At 35.1% G+C, this 12,302-nt stretch overlaps 1 protein-coding gene across 1 annotated transcript in view; it reads left to right on the top strand.

The window, feature by feature from the left end:
- Positions 1 to 12,302, top strand: part of LOC103600974 (protein FAM13A-like) — a gene marked incomplete at its 5' end in the record, with an annotated part of 191,672 nt that overhangs the window by 139,797 nt on the left and 39,573 nt on the right. The window contains 2 exons of the mRNA XM_008585339.1: positions 5,195 to 5,239; positions 7,826 to 8,005. Coding sequence (XP_008583561.1) covers positions 5,195 to 5,239; positions 7,826 to 8,005 — 225 coding nt within the window. The remainder of the gene's footprint in view (positions 1 to 5,194; positions 5,240 to 7,825; positions 8,006 to 12,302) is intronic.

Here is a 12,302-nt window from a genome sequence, read left to right as displayed (position 1 = left end):
CATTTGAATCCAGAAAAGCGCGTTTGGTAATCTGTGCTAATTCTAATGAACTAACAAGATGTATAGCCAAAGATTTTGTAAAAATCAGCATTATTTGAGAATAAGGATTGTGTCCTTATTAAGCACACATTCTCAAGCCAGACTGCATAGAGTCAAAGCTGTGAAAACTAGAGACACTAAGCGCTCTGAACCTCAATTTCCTCATCTGCAAAATGGGTTTAGTATATATGTGAACTATCCATTACATTTCATAATTGCTTAATAAAGACCTTAGTGTAAAAACTAAAAAACTCTGAATTCCTTTTTATGCAAAAACATACTAAATATGTAAGACTGAAAACTCCAATAATTAAGTCCTGAAAGAAGCTGTACTTGATGAGTATTCTGACATTTTGATGGGCTATATTTAATTTGTTAGAAAGTTTTGCATAGAGTATTAAGGTACACATATAGCTGTGAAGAGCACTTTTTTTTTCCAAATCAGGTTTAATATTTAAAGGAATAGTAAGTGTGAAGTTAGAGAAAGTATGAGGATAAATATTTTCCTCCTACTGAGTCATATCCATGTAGTATGTTTTCAATTTATGTTTTAGTATATTATGCATAGTATATAATTTAAAATCAAAATGTGAGGCTTTTTGTTCACAGAATGTATCACCACCACAAAAGGATGATGCGACTTTTATCAAAGTTTAAATACATGTAAGTGCTCCATTAAATTTCTGCATATGATAATTACAGCTAAAGGTTAAAGCAAAGGAAATAAGTATGGCAGATTGAGTATATTTTAATACATGACACTGTGAAGAATGAACTTAAATCATGAAAAAAATTTAATTTAAGCCATTATACAATTACAAAGAAATAATATTATAGTCATCTTATAATGTTGATGCTGCATATCCACTTTTAGTATTTTAAGATGATATTGAAGACACTATTTTTTTAAATAGACACATTAAGAGTTTCATGCTAATTTGATGATTAATTACTTGATCTTCATCGTTAGGCTTATTTAAACAAACATTACATAATTGTCTTTTTAATTCTTACTCACTAAAAAAAATTGAGTAAATGTAATTATTATTTTCTAGAGAAAACTGATAATTCTGTTAGACCTCATGGTTCCTTTTAAAACAATAGTATTTTACAGGCAAGATTTTATATGCCATGGAAAGAACATGCTGAAATAAGAGAATATACCAAAAAAGAGAACAAATGCTTTTTCAACATGTCTGTTTTTTGTAGATTTGAAACTTCTTTCTTTTTATATGTGTGCTTCTTTATTTCAAATCAGGAGATCTAATTAAAGAAGCACTTGTCAACAAGCATCTGTGCATCTTATCACATGCAAATTTTAGAAACTAATATTGCTGAGCATAATTAGCGTAAGAAAATGTAGTTCAGGTTTTGCTAATAGAAATAACAACTAAAGATATTTAAATATGTCATAGAATATATTCAGAGTAGGCTTAGAGTCTATTTTAAATGACCGCACCAATGGAACGTTCAGTTGCATCATCACTAACAGTAGGCTTGGGTAATGAAATTGACTATAATGCTAGGGTCTGCACATGAGCTTCTTTCTTTCCATTTTAAATACTTGCTTTGTCAACATTAGGAAATGAACTCTTCCATATGCATTTTTTACAGTGCCTAAGTAAGAAATTTTCTTAGTAAATCAGTCAAGGGCTCTGAAAAAAATTTATTATTTTTAGCTGTTTGCGGAGGATAAAAAACAAGCTACATATAGTTGATGGAAATCTATAACTTTCACTTTAGCTTATGTGCTTATTGTTTAAATGCTTCTTACCTTTTTGTTAGTGTCCTAGAATTCCCTCCATGAGTCAATTGTATCTATGGATGCAATCTCTATTTCTGTCATTAAATATTCTTAGAAATCTTGTTATTGGTGAGCTGTTAAGCACATCCCACAGGAACTGTGGAGGTGGTTGAATACCTAACCAAAGCTGTTTTGGTATCTAATAAACCACAAATTTGACTGATACTACATCATAAAATTAAATATGTAGTTATAACTTTTGTAAATATTTAAATTTTAGGGCAATGAACTTGAATCTAAGATAGTTTAGTTTTAGTTAGGGCTGAAAGAAAACCAGAGATGTCTAGCCAAACCTTTCATTTTCTGTATGAAGGAAACCCAAAGCAGCCAAGCTAACCGGCAGCTTCCTGTGATTTCATCTAAGTAATTGCAGTGCCAAGACCAGAACTTCTCTTTTCAGATTCCCATTGGAAAATATTATCTTTTCATAATGCTTTCTTTATAGAAATGCGATTAAAATAACATGAAATTATGGACAAAGGTATATATACTAGAAATTCTAAAAAACTATTAAAAAACATAAAAATATAAATTTATAATTGATCCGACCTAAAATAAATATACTAGTAAAAATTAATATGTCTCAATTACTTGGTTTTATTACTGATTTACTCATCTACTTTTGCATTCTGGGAGAGCCTTTTAAGACTGATTTAGATGGCTCAGTTCATCTTTCTTTAAGCTGTGAGGGAAATTTTTATGTATTGACTTTTACTCACTGAGGGTAGCATGAGTTTTCCATATCATATCTTTGTTACTTAGATTAAAATGCTTAAAAATAGCTACTGTGATAACTAAGTAATTGAAATTTTAAAGAATTTCAGTTGCGAGGATTTAGAGCCTTGCTACTGAAACTGCCTTACACAAACCAACAGCATCGAATCAGTGGGGAATTTATTACAAATGCGGAATCTCAGCTTCCCTTTCCCTAGACCTAGACCTACTGAATCACAGTCTGTGTATTTACAAGATTCTGGATTCCTATGCACATAAAGGTTGGAGGAGGACTTATTTAGAGAGTTAGAAATCTTAAAACCTGCTCCTGTTTATTTCCTTGTCTTTTTTTGCTCATCTTTCTTTCTTTGCCTCCTCCTACCCCTCAAAAAAGGAACATAACAATACAGGAGTCTGCTTTAATAGGCAAAAAGAAGGACAGGTCAAAAATGTTTAGAAGGAAGAAGAGGAAATACATTTCCATTCTGAGATGGCTTAAGGGACTAATTGGTTAATGATATGTCTTTGAAATGTGTGTTAGCATTGAGCAGATGTACATTCTTTTCCCTCTTCTAGGTTTCCCCCTGAGTCATTATTCACATTGGTCCTGCTCCCAAGACCAAGGTTGTATAACTGTATTGAGAAGTGGAGTATAGGAGTTAATTATACAGTGTTGAATTTACAAAGAGTGAGCCAGAAAGCATCAAAAGCAAGGACTGCCTGTTCCAGTTAAGGACAGAGAGCAGCAAAGGATTTATTGTTGATTATGTAGCCTGGGAACCACTATGTAAACCAGGCATTGTGTGAAGCAGAGGAGAAATGGCTGTGATTAAAAGCAAAGGAAAATACCTAAGTCCAGGCTTCCATATACAAAGATGACGCCAGTGAGTTTTTCTTCTAGTGAGTAATGGATTGAAAGTGTAATGATTAAGAGATTAGACTCTGAGCTAAAACTTTTGTGGTTCAAATCCCAGCTCATCTATTTCTTGGCTCCACCACTGTGGGCAAGTTACTTAATCTAACCCCTTCATCTGAAAATAGAGAAAACAATAGTACCTACCTCATAAGGTTATTTTCAACAGTAAATGAGAAAATATATGTAAAAAGTAATTAGCACAGTGTCTGAAATGTAATAAGTACTCAGTAAGTATTAGGGTGTATTATTTATGGATGTATGTATTTAATAATTCTTTGAATTGGTTTCCTTTTTGCACAATAACATAACATTATGTGTGTGTATGTCTTTTTTTTTTTTCCCCTTGGATTTGGATGTGGTCTGTGGCCATGAAAAATAGCTGCAGCCTTAACTAAAGAAAATTACCTGTTGCTAGAGAGTAAATGTTTGTTGATCACCTCTGAGATAATGAGTACTATGCTGGTATGCTGGTGGTGGCAGTGGTAGAGAATATGATGAAAGAAAATGAGAAATATCATATAATCCCCTTGAGGCACTTAGATCATGAATTGAAAGAGATGAATTATACACTTACATGGGAGAAAAACCTGACAGATAATTACAAAACAACATACTTACATGTTGAAAATTATATACTTGTAGTATAAATTAGCATGTTTGGAGTGATTGAAAGGTTACCATCAAGATTGGTCATTAACAGCTTTGATTTTCTTCAAGTGTCTTCTACAAAGAAGAAAGAAAAAGAACAGAACTATTAGAATTATTAGGCAAAACTATAGTTTGACAAGGCTAAAAGACTTTCTTAAATCTGCTCAATGTTTAACATCTTTTTAAAGAGTAGACGCTTTCAAATCTTGATTTAGAAGCCAATTAAGCACCAGAGGGCAGAATATGAGAAAGTAATGGTATTAATACAATTAGTACAGCCTCCACCCTCATTGTGGTTATGTGAACGTAGAACACAGGCATAAGGGGGAAAGTTCCAAAGGGTGCTAATCAGATTGTGTTTTACAGTTTTATCATTCTACTTTATGCTGACCACTTTTTAATACTTTCAAAAGAATTCAGGCTTTGGAGAAAATGGGAAAATGAGGAAGTTTAAGATGCTTAACAAAAGGGTTGGGAATTAGGTGATACGAAGAAACATCACAGAGCATGAGATATTTTCCATCTTACGGAGCTTAGGAAGAAAAGGTGGCTTAGAAAGGGGGGTTAGAAATAGTCCTGTAAAAAACAATATTGGTTCCTTGTTCTCTATCCCCTATGGTCCCTGCTGCCATCTACATTTTCAGAGCAGTTGTGGAAGGAAGGGAGGGGTTGGATTTGGCTGGGGAGAGTGGAAAATAGGTAGAATAGGTGGCAGGAAGGCAGTCAGTAGCAATTGCATTAATATTTCAGGAAAATTAAAGTCTGAACTACGGCTATGACAGTAGGGTACGAACTAAGAGATGGTTTTCCAAGGTCAGTTGTGGAATTGTCTGCCATGGACATCTTTAAAAAGGAGAAAAAGCCACTGTTCAGGAAGAAGCAACCAGGGTCGTCATCTCTATTACTACGAACAAGTGAAAATGAGCATGTGTCAATGGGTGGTTAAACATTGTGCGAGGGTCACTCAGGGCCTGGCCAGTTCTTCGAGCCTGTGATCCCTTCAGATGTTTGGTTGACTGTTCTTTGATCCTTCATCTAACCTGATTCCCTTTCTCTTTGCTTCTGTTCCACAGTGCTCACGTATCCCGAGTCAGCAATGTTTCAACAACAACTGGAGAGTAAGTTGTTTGGGTTGGGTTTTTGGTTTTTATGGGGGTTTTTTTGGTTTCGTTTTTTTTTGGGGGGGGGTTTGCCCTTTCCCATTTATTAAACAGAAAAAGTCAATTCCAATGGTGTGCAGTATTAGATGATTTAAAAATTAAGCAACCAATGGTTTTTAAACTAATTCTACACCAAGGAGAGGACTAAATAAGAAGTGTTCCTGTTTGAGTGCCTGTGTATGAAGATGTTTCAGGAAGTGCATGGTGTGATTCCAGTTACCTTTTAGTTCTATTTTTTTCACAAACTTTTTGAAATACCCTTATATGTGTGACTATAGGCAACTCCACGATTTGAAAATATGAGCTTTTTGTTTACTTCATTAAAAATAATGTCAGGGTCAATGAACATTTACAAAGCAGTCTGTGTGCTCTGGGAGCCATCTTCCAATGGAGAATGTAATTAAAGGTGTCTTTACTTCTTACTTCATTTTACTCATTCTATGGAGACTATATTTATTAAGCACCTGCAACAGGCCAAGCACAGTGTTAGATGTGTAATGTCAAACAAACGAGCTGTGCCTTCAAGGATTCAGAAAAGAAATAGGGATGCAGAAAAGAAAGCAAATTAGTAATGACAACACGTGCTTTCTCCACAGGACAGTGGCAGTGCTCTATTAATTACATGCATCACATGTCTTTGTCCTCCAAAGGCTTCCACTTAGACTAAATCTAAACTCCAGTAATCTGCTGTTGCCTACCTCTGACCATGTTACTCATTACACTTTGGCCACGTTACCTCCTGTTCCTGGAAGCTTATCCCTGCCTCAAATCCTTTGCCCTGGCTGTTCCTCAACTTGGCCAGCACTTTCTTTATCATTCACTCTTTGTTCAAATATCATCTTAGAGAATTTCTCACTATCTGAAATTACATTATTTGTGTATTATCTGTCTTGCCTTATAGGGACGTAAGCTCCATGAACACAGGGACCTTGTCTGTCATGTTCATTGCTGTCTCTCTAGAGCCTGGAAAAGTGCCTGGCATATATTAGGCACTAAATAAGTACTTGTCAAATGACTAAATTAATAGCTTCTCACCCAAAGACCTTTTCATCACGCCTACCTGTCTTCTTTTCTTACTGGGATATGTGTGAGCCTTTTTGGAGCATCTTCCCTTGGCAAAGATCGGGTGTAGGAGGTAAAGAAGATAAAGTGTGATAGGGAGGAAGAGAAAAGAATTATAGGAAGCACTAATTGGATCAGACAAGATAGATTTAGATTTGTTTTCTTCCTTGTTGGGTGAAGAAGCAATCAGAGGACAGGACTGACCCTCCTTTAGCTTTGTCAGTTTTAAGGAGATTCCAGAACTGTACCAAGACTGGCATGTTCTTGCCTTGTTTGTTTCCTAATAACCTTCTTATATGTCTTGAATGGTTTGGAAAAGCTGTGGACTTGGGCTTTACTTATTTACTCACATTCCTCTGTACCACTATTAGGTATTATTGAATCATTTGAGATGTAGAATTCTAGATATAAAAGTCCTAGTGTCCAAGTTAATTATGTAAAATTTGCTCATTGTCTTAAAATATTTTAAGTAAAATTTAAATGAAATAACTATGAGTCTGTTATAAAACTGAATTTGGAAAATCTAAAGTTCTTTATGTTCTCAAAATCCCTTTTAAGTGAATGCTACTTCTCAGTCTGAGCATTTAGGAAATATGTGTGTGGTTCTATTTCAAGTGAAGAAAAACATGCTTTGAGGAGTATAAGTTAAGATTTTCCATGCCAGCTTATTCAGAATTAAATAGCATTGTGATGAAAGAAGGTTTAGACACATTGAAAGATCCTGCAGCTTTAGAAATGATACCATTTACATCTTATCATGCATTCTTTTTAGCCCTTTGTGCTTACCTGTTTTCCTCTTCAATAATATATTTTGAGGGATTTGCATGAATACAGCTTCAATTATATACATCACAATTTAATTAATTGAATAGAGGTTAGAAAAGATTATGCCATGCTGTTTGAGTTGTAATTGTTCTGGTGAAGTTTTTTTTCCAAATAACTTTATTCCCTATATAATTTTATCTTAAAGGGATTCTAAGCAGATAAATAGGCATTATCAAATTTGTGCCAGTTTGCTTTGCAAATCATACTGTCTTCTTCTCCAGAACTGGTGTGAAATCTGGAGGAAACTCGCCTTTGTAAGAATAGGTCTTTTATTATTTAATGAGGGGGAAAAAAAAGTCTCTCCTTGTTCTGCCTTATATTAAATGACCCTTATTTCCTGAATGCCTCATAATTGTTGCTAGACTTGCCCTGAGCATTTCAACAATCCTGGACTTACAAAGATGAGAAACAAAGTTACCAAATTGGTGGAATTTGTTCAGTGTAGTTTTGTTTTTAATGCATGATGCAAATATTTTTTAGATTAATGCCTCATACTGTATGTTTGTTCATGAAGTTCTTTAAAAATCTTTCATTAGATGAAAAAAGACAAAAGAAAAATCTTTCATTAGAAATGCAGATATTTATTGGCATATATTTTTAAAGACAGTCATGGGTAAAGGTTGATTGCTTAATTCACTCTGTATTCTTTCTTACCAGACTCTTAGAAAGAACTATCCGGTCAGCTGTAGAACAGCATCTTTTTGATGTTAATAGCTCAGGAGGTCAAAGTTCAGAAGACTCTGAATCTGGAACATCATCGGCACCTTCTGCCACATCCACCAGACAGCAACGATGCCTGTCCAAGGAGCAGCATGAAGTTCGACGTGGTAGAGACAAGTGAGTTGGCACTGGTTCTTCTTGCTTGAGTTTTCTCTTCTTTTTCAGATGTACTCCTAAGTTAGTCACTGTGTTATAGTCACACCCCCAAGTCCTCTCCCATTTTAGTAGTTAGGTTAAAACTTTAAAAATTTTCATTTTGATAATTCTTAACTAATATTTGGAAACTCATAGGTGATCAAATAAATATTTTTGTTTCATCTAGATGTTTGGTATGTTGGAGGAAGCCATCTCTGATTTAATATATTTCTTGGCTTCCTCACGAATATCTTATTTAAAGAGATCCTGAACCATGGGAGGAGAAAGTTGTCATATGCCTGTCTAGAGGTGGGCTTTTTTTTTTTATATACGACATTAAGTTGGCTATTAGACTAGTTTATGAACCAGCAGATTTCCCCATTATACTGAATTGATTAAATACTAGAATGTCACTATAATACTGTCATTTGATTACATTTTAGTATAAGAAAGGTCGAGTGAAAGTCTAATCAAAAGAGGAAAAGCTTAAGTTCTTGAATATTCTAATGATTAATTTTAAGACATTCCCAAAGCATGAATTTCAAGAATAGTGTTACAAAGAGTTTTATTCTTCATTGAAAGATTTGATAAAATTCAGATGAATAATTGCCATTCATATTATTTAATAATCATGATTTAAATTGTCAAGGAAAATAAATTTAAATAGACAATAGACTATATTCATGTATTTTCTCTGAAAGTCCCAAGTTTATTTTTATTCACTGTAGCATTTAGCCTGTATATAGTCATTGTTTTAAACTCCTTATTAAATGTCAAAGACTAAATCAGACCCTAGTCCCCCTCATTCTTTTTCACCTGGACTCATAATCTATGTTAAAATCTTTATGGAAAAAAAAAGAAACTTTTTTTGCTTAAAGAAAAACACAGAACACAAATACTATAAATAAATTCCATGCTGCAATCACTGAAATGTTTTTTAACAAATGTCGTTTTAGAATAAAACAGGGTCAAAGATATAACCCATTGACTTTACGAGTGGCATCTGTAGTACATTTTTAAAAACATTTATCTTGGAGCTGGAGGATAGGAGGAGTATTTGTTATATTCCATTTAGAAAATAGAAAAACTATACAGGAGATATTTACAATTAAAATTATCTACTGACTGAGGTTGACAGAAAGTGTTCAGGAGTATAACTGGTTTGTGTACTGCCTGTCGTATGTTATACGGCAAGTGCAGATTACTCATTTAACACTGTTCCCATCCTTTGCCTCATTTTCTGCCAAAGAGTGTGTAGCAACACTTTGCGTTTTAAAAATATCCTCAGTGTGTCACGACACCCTGCTTTCCACCCTCGTTGTTTGGACAGAGGGATAGCAAGTGAAGGTTGGAAGTGGCAGTGAGCATGATAGAGAGAACCAAGAGCGACAGGGGCAGCGGTGACGGTGGGTGCTTGGTGGCAGAGGGAGGACAGAAAGGACGGGGGCCAGACACGGCAGAGAAATAGGAAACATAGGCTAACCTCTCCTGCAGAATTTCAATCTAGGATTTCCCAAGTCCAGGGATGTTGCTGGCTTAAGTTATCTTGATTTTCTTTGAAAAGCAACACCAGGGGAACAAAAGAAGATTCAGAACGGTAGAGACTGACTGATCATCTAAAGACTATACCATGGAACTCAAGCCTTTTCCTTAATTGCTCTTCTCTGGTATTCCCTTCACTGCTCATTCTGGTCACTCATCCTGGATAAATCACAGCTGGGCACTGAGTAGGAGAATCTTGGGGTACAAATATATGTATACTGTTGGGGTCCTGTGTATATCCAAGGTAACTTACAAGCAGTCTCTCCATACTATCTCCTTGGTACATGGTCTAGGCATTCAGAAGTCCCTTGCATGCGCTCCTGGTTTGCCTCACCCTCCTAGTCATGGGACGCCCCTTCTTCTAACCTGAAACATTGGGTCACAATCGTGTCTTGATAGTCCTCCAACTCCCAGCCCACACTGAACACTTTCTCTCAGCTTTCCAGGTCTTTAGAGAAGTGAGGTCATTATCTCACAAAGCCTCAGATCTACTGACTTTGCCCACCTAGCTTTGACCACAGGTCAGTAGTTCTCTCCTCCAGCCACTCCACACCCCCACTGTGATGCTGGGTACTCTTGTGCTTTCACTCTTTTTTTTTGATCCAGGGATCTCGTTCCAGTCTTGTTTCCCTCCAGCTCTATTCCTTTCCTTTTGCTCACCTCCTTGCTTTTAATACTTTTCCAGCAGGTTGTTTCTTCCAGTATCTTCCCTTTGGTCTCACATCCCTCTTTTAACCTTCCTCCTTTCAATGACTTTGGCATGCCACCATGGAGGTCCTCTCCAATATCCCCAGGAGAATCATTAACATATCATAAATCATGAGAAAGTCCAGAATCATTATTATAACCTATAATAAATGAGTTTTTCATAGTATATGCTTTTACATAATTGATTCATGTACCTAAGATTTTCATCTGGCTTAGCTTAAAAATAAGGAAAGATTAAGCTAGACTTTATAATATTCTATTCAAAACTATTAACCTTATGGAATGGTTTAAAAATGTTTTGAAGGCTAGAAATCCATTTGTATCATCTATTATTTTGCCTCTGACAACTTAGAACTGCAGCCAATTAAAAAATAGTCTGGAAGCCAATGATGACCATATTTCAAGATGAGATAAAAGAGTCAATATAGTCTTACAAAAATCATCGTGGAAGATTGTTGAAACAAGCGATACAGAAGATAGACCTTAGTCTATAAATACTTCATTCATTTTAGTGCAAATGATTTGTTATTTGTCTAAATTTGTATGGCAGGCTCATTATTTGCTACTATAAAAACATAAAATTTTAAGGAATATGTTTATTTTATAAAAAGGTTCAATTTAATTCATTTATTACAACATTTACATCTGCCAGATCTATCAAAATGTTGTGAAATCCTGGTGATAGGTATATGGAAATTTGTTGTGATAATCTCCCTTCTTCTGTATATGTTTGAAAAAATTTATAATAAATATTTTTTTTAAAAAAAAGCAAAGCATCATTTAAGTAAAAATGGTTTCAATCTTTCAAAACACAATGAACTGGAAAAAATGATTCAAATGTTTCTTTGTTATATAATATTATATTAAAATCCTACTGCAAAGTAGAAAGAAAAGCATGGTCTATTAGGCAAATAATATATAGTTCAGTATTGCCACAACATTAAGTATATATGTAGGGGTGAGGCAGAAACCCTGAAAAAAATAATGGAAATAAGATCCAGATAATTAAAGTTAGGTGTCCAGAGATCTAAGTTCAAGTCAACTCTAAGTTATGTCAATTGTTGTTGAAACATGACAGCATGTTGCAGGAAACAATAGTGTATAAGTGCTCACACAGTCACATAGGTGCTGTGGCTGAGACGCATTGATGCACACAAAGCAAACACTTTCCTTTGGGGAGAACAGGATTTCCACATAAGTGATCTGCACAATCAGATTTTCGTGTATTTATTTTGACAGGATTTATTCCAGTCATTTATTTATTATTCAAAAGATTATAAAATAAACTTTGTCTTTTGATTTTTTTTTAAGTAATTTTTAGCTTTTGTATTAATCTGCTTGGACTGCCATAACAAAATACCACAGACTAGGTGGCTTAAGCAAGAGAAAGTTATTTTCTCACAGTTCTGGAGGCTGGAAGTCCAACGTCAAGATGCCGGGAGGGCTGGTTTCTGGTGAGGCCTCTCTCCTTGGTTTGCAGATGGCTGTCTTCTCACTCTGTGTGCATGTTTTCCTGATGTCTCTTCTTCTTCTTATAAGGATCCCATCCTATCAGATGAAAGCCCCCCTTATGACCTCATTTAATCTTAATTACCTCTTTCAAGGCTCTGTCTCCAAATACACTCACACTGGGGATTAGGGCTTCAACATTGGAATTTTGAGGGAGGAACAGCATTCAGTCCATACCAGCTTTCAAGCATGAAAGGCCCTCCATTAAGAAATTACAGTTGGACACATAAGGAGTTAAAAAAATATGAGGAGTAGTAAGAAGACAGAATTAAATAGTAAAACAAATAATTTTGAATTTAAGACCAAACTCATCCAGCTGTTTACAGAAGGTACATACATTCTCAGTGCTTGGAGGGGGGGATTTAAGAGTATCGGTGTGAGTATACATGCTTGCATGTTGGTCCCTATCAGCTTTTCCTCCTGTCTTCAATTGTTTTATACTTAAGGTATTTCTTTTTTTTTTTTTTTGGTCTTTTGTCTTTTTCCGTGTCCGGCAACGGATCGCAACCCTCAGTGTTGC

The sequence above is a fragment of the Galeopterus variegatus genome, unplaced genomic scaffold, assembly GCF_000696425.1.
Source record: "Galeopterus variegatus unplaced genomic scaffold, G_variegatus-3.0.2 Scaffold3526, whole genome shotgun sequence".
In the NCBI taxonomy this organism is placed as follows: domain Eukaryota; kingdom Metazoa; phylum Chordata; class Mammalia; order Dermoptera; family Cynocephalidae; genus Galeopterus; species Galeopterus variegatus.
The sequence above is the reverse complement of the archived record's forward strand: the minus strand, read 5'-3'. Positions and strand labels throughout refer to the sequence as shown.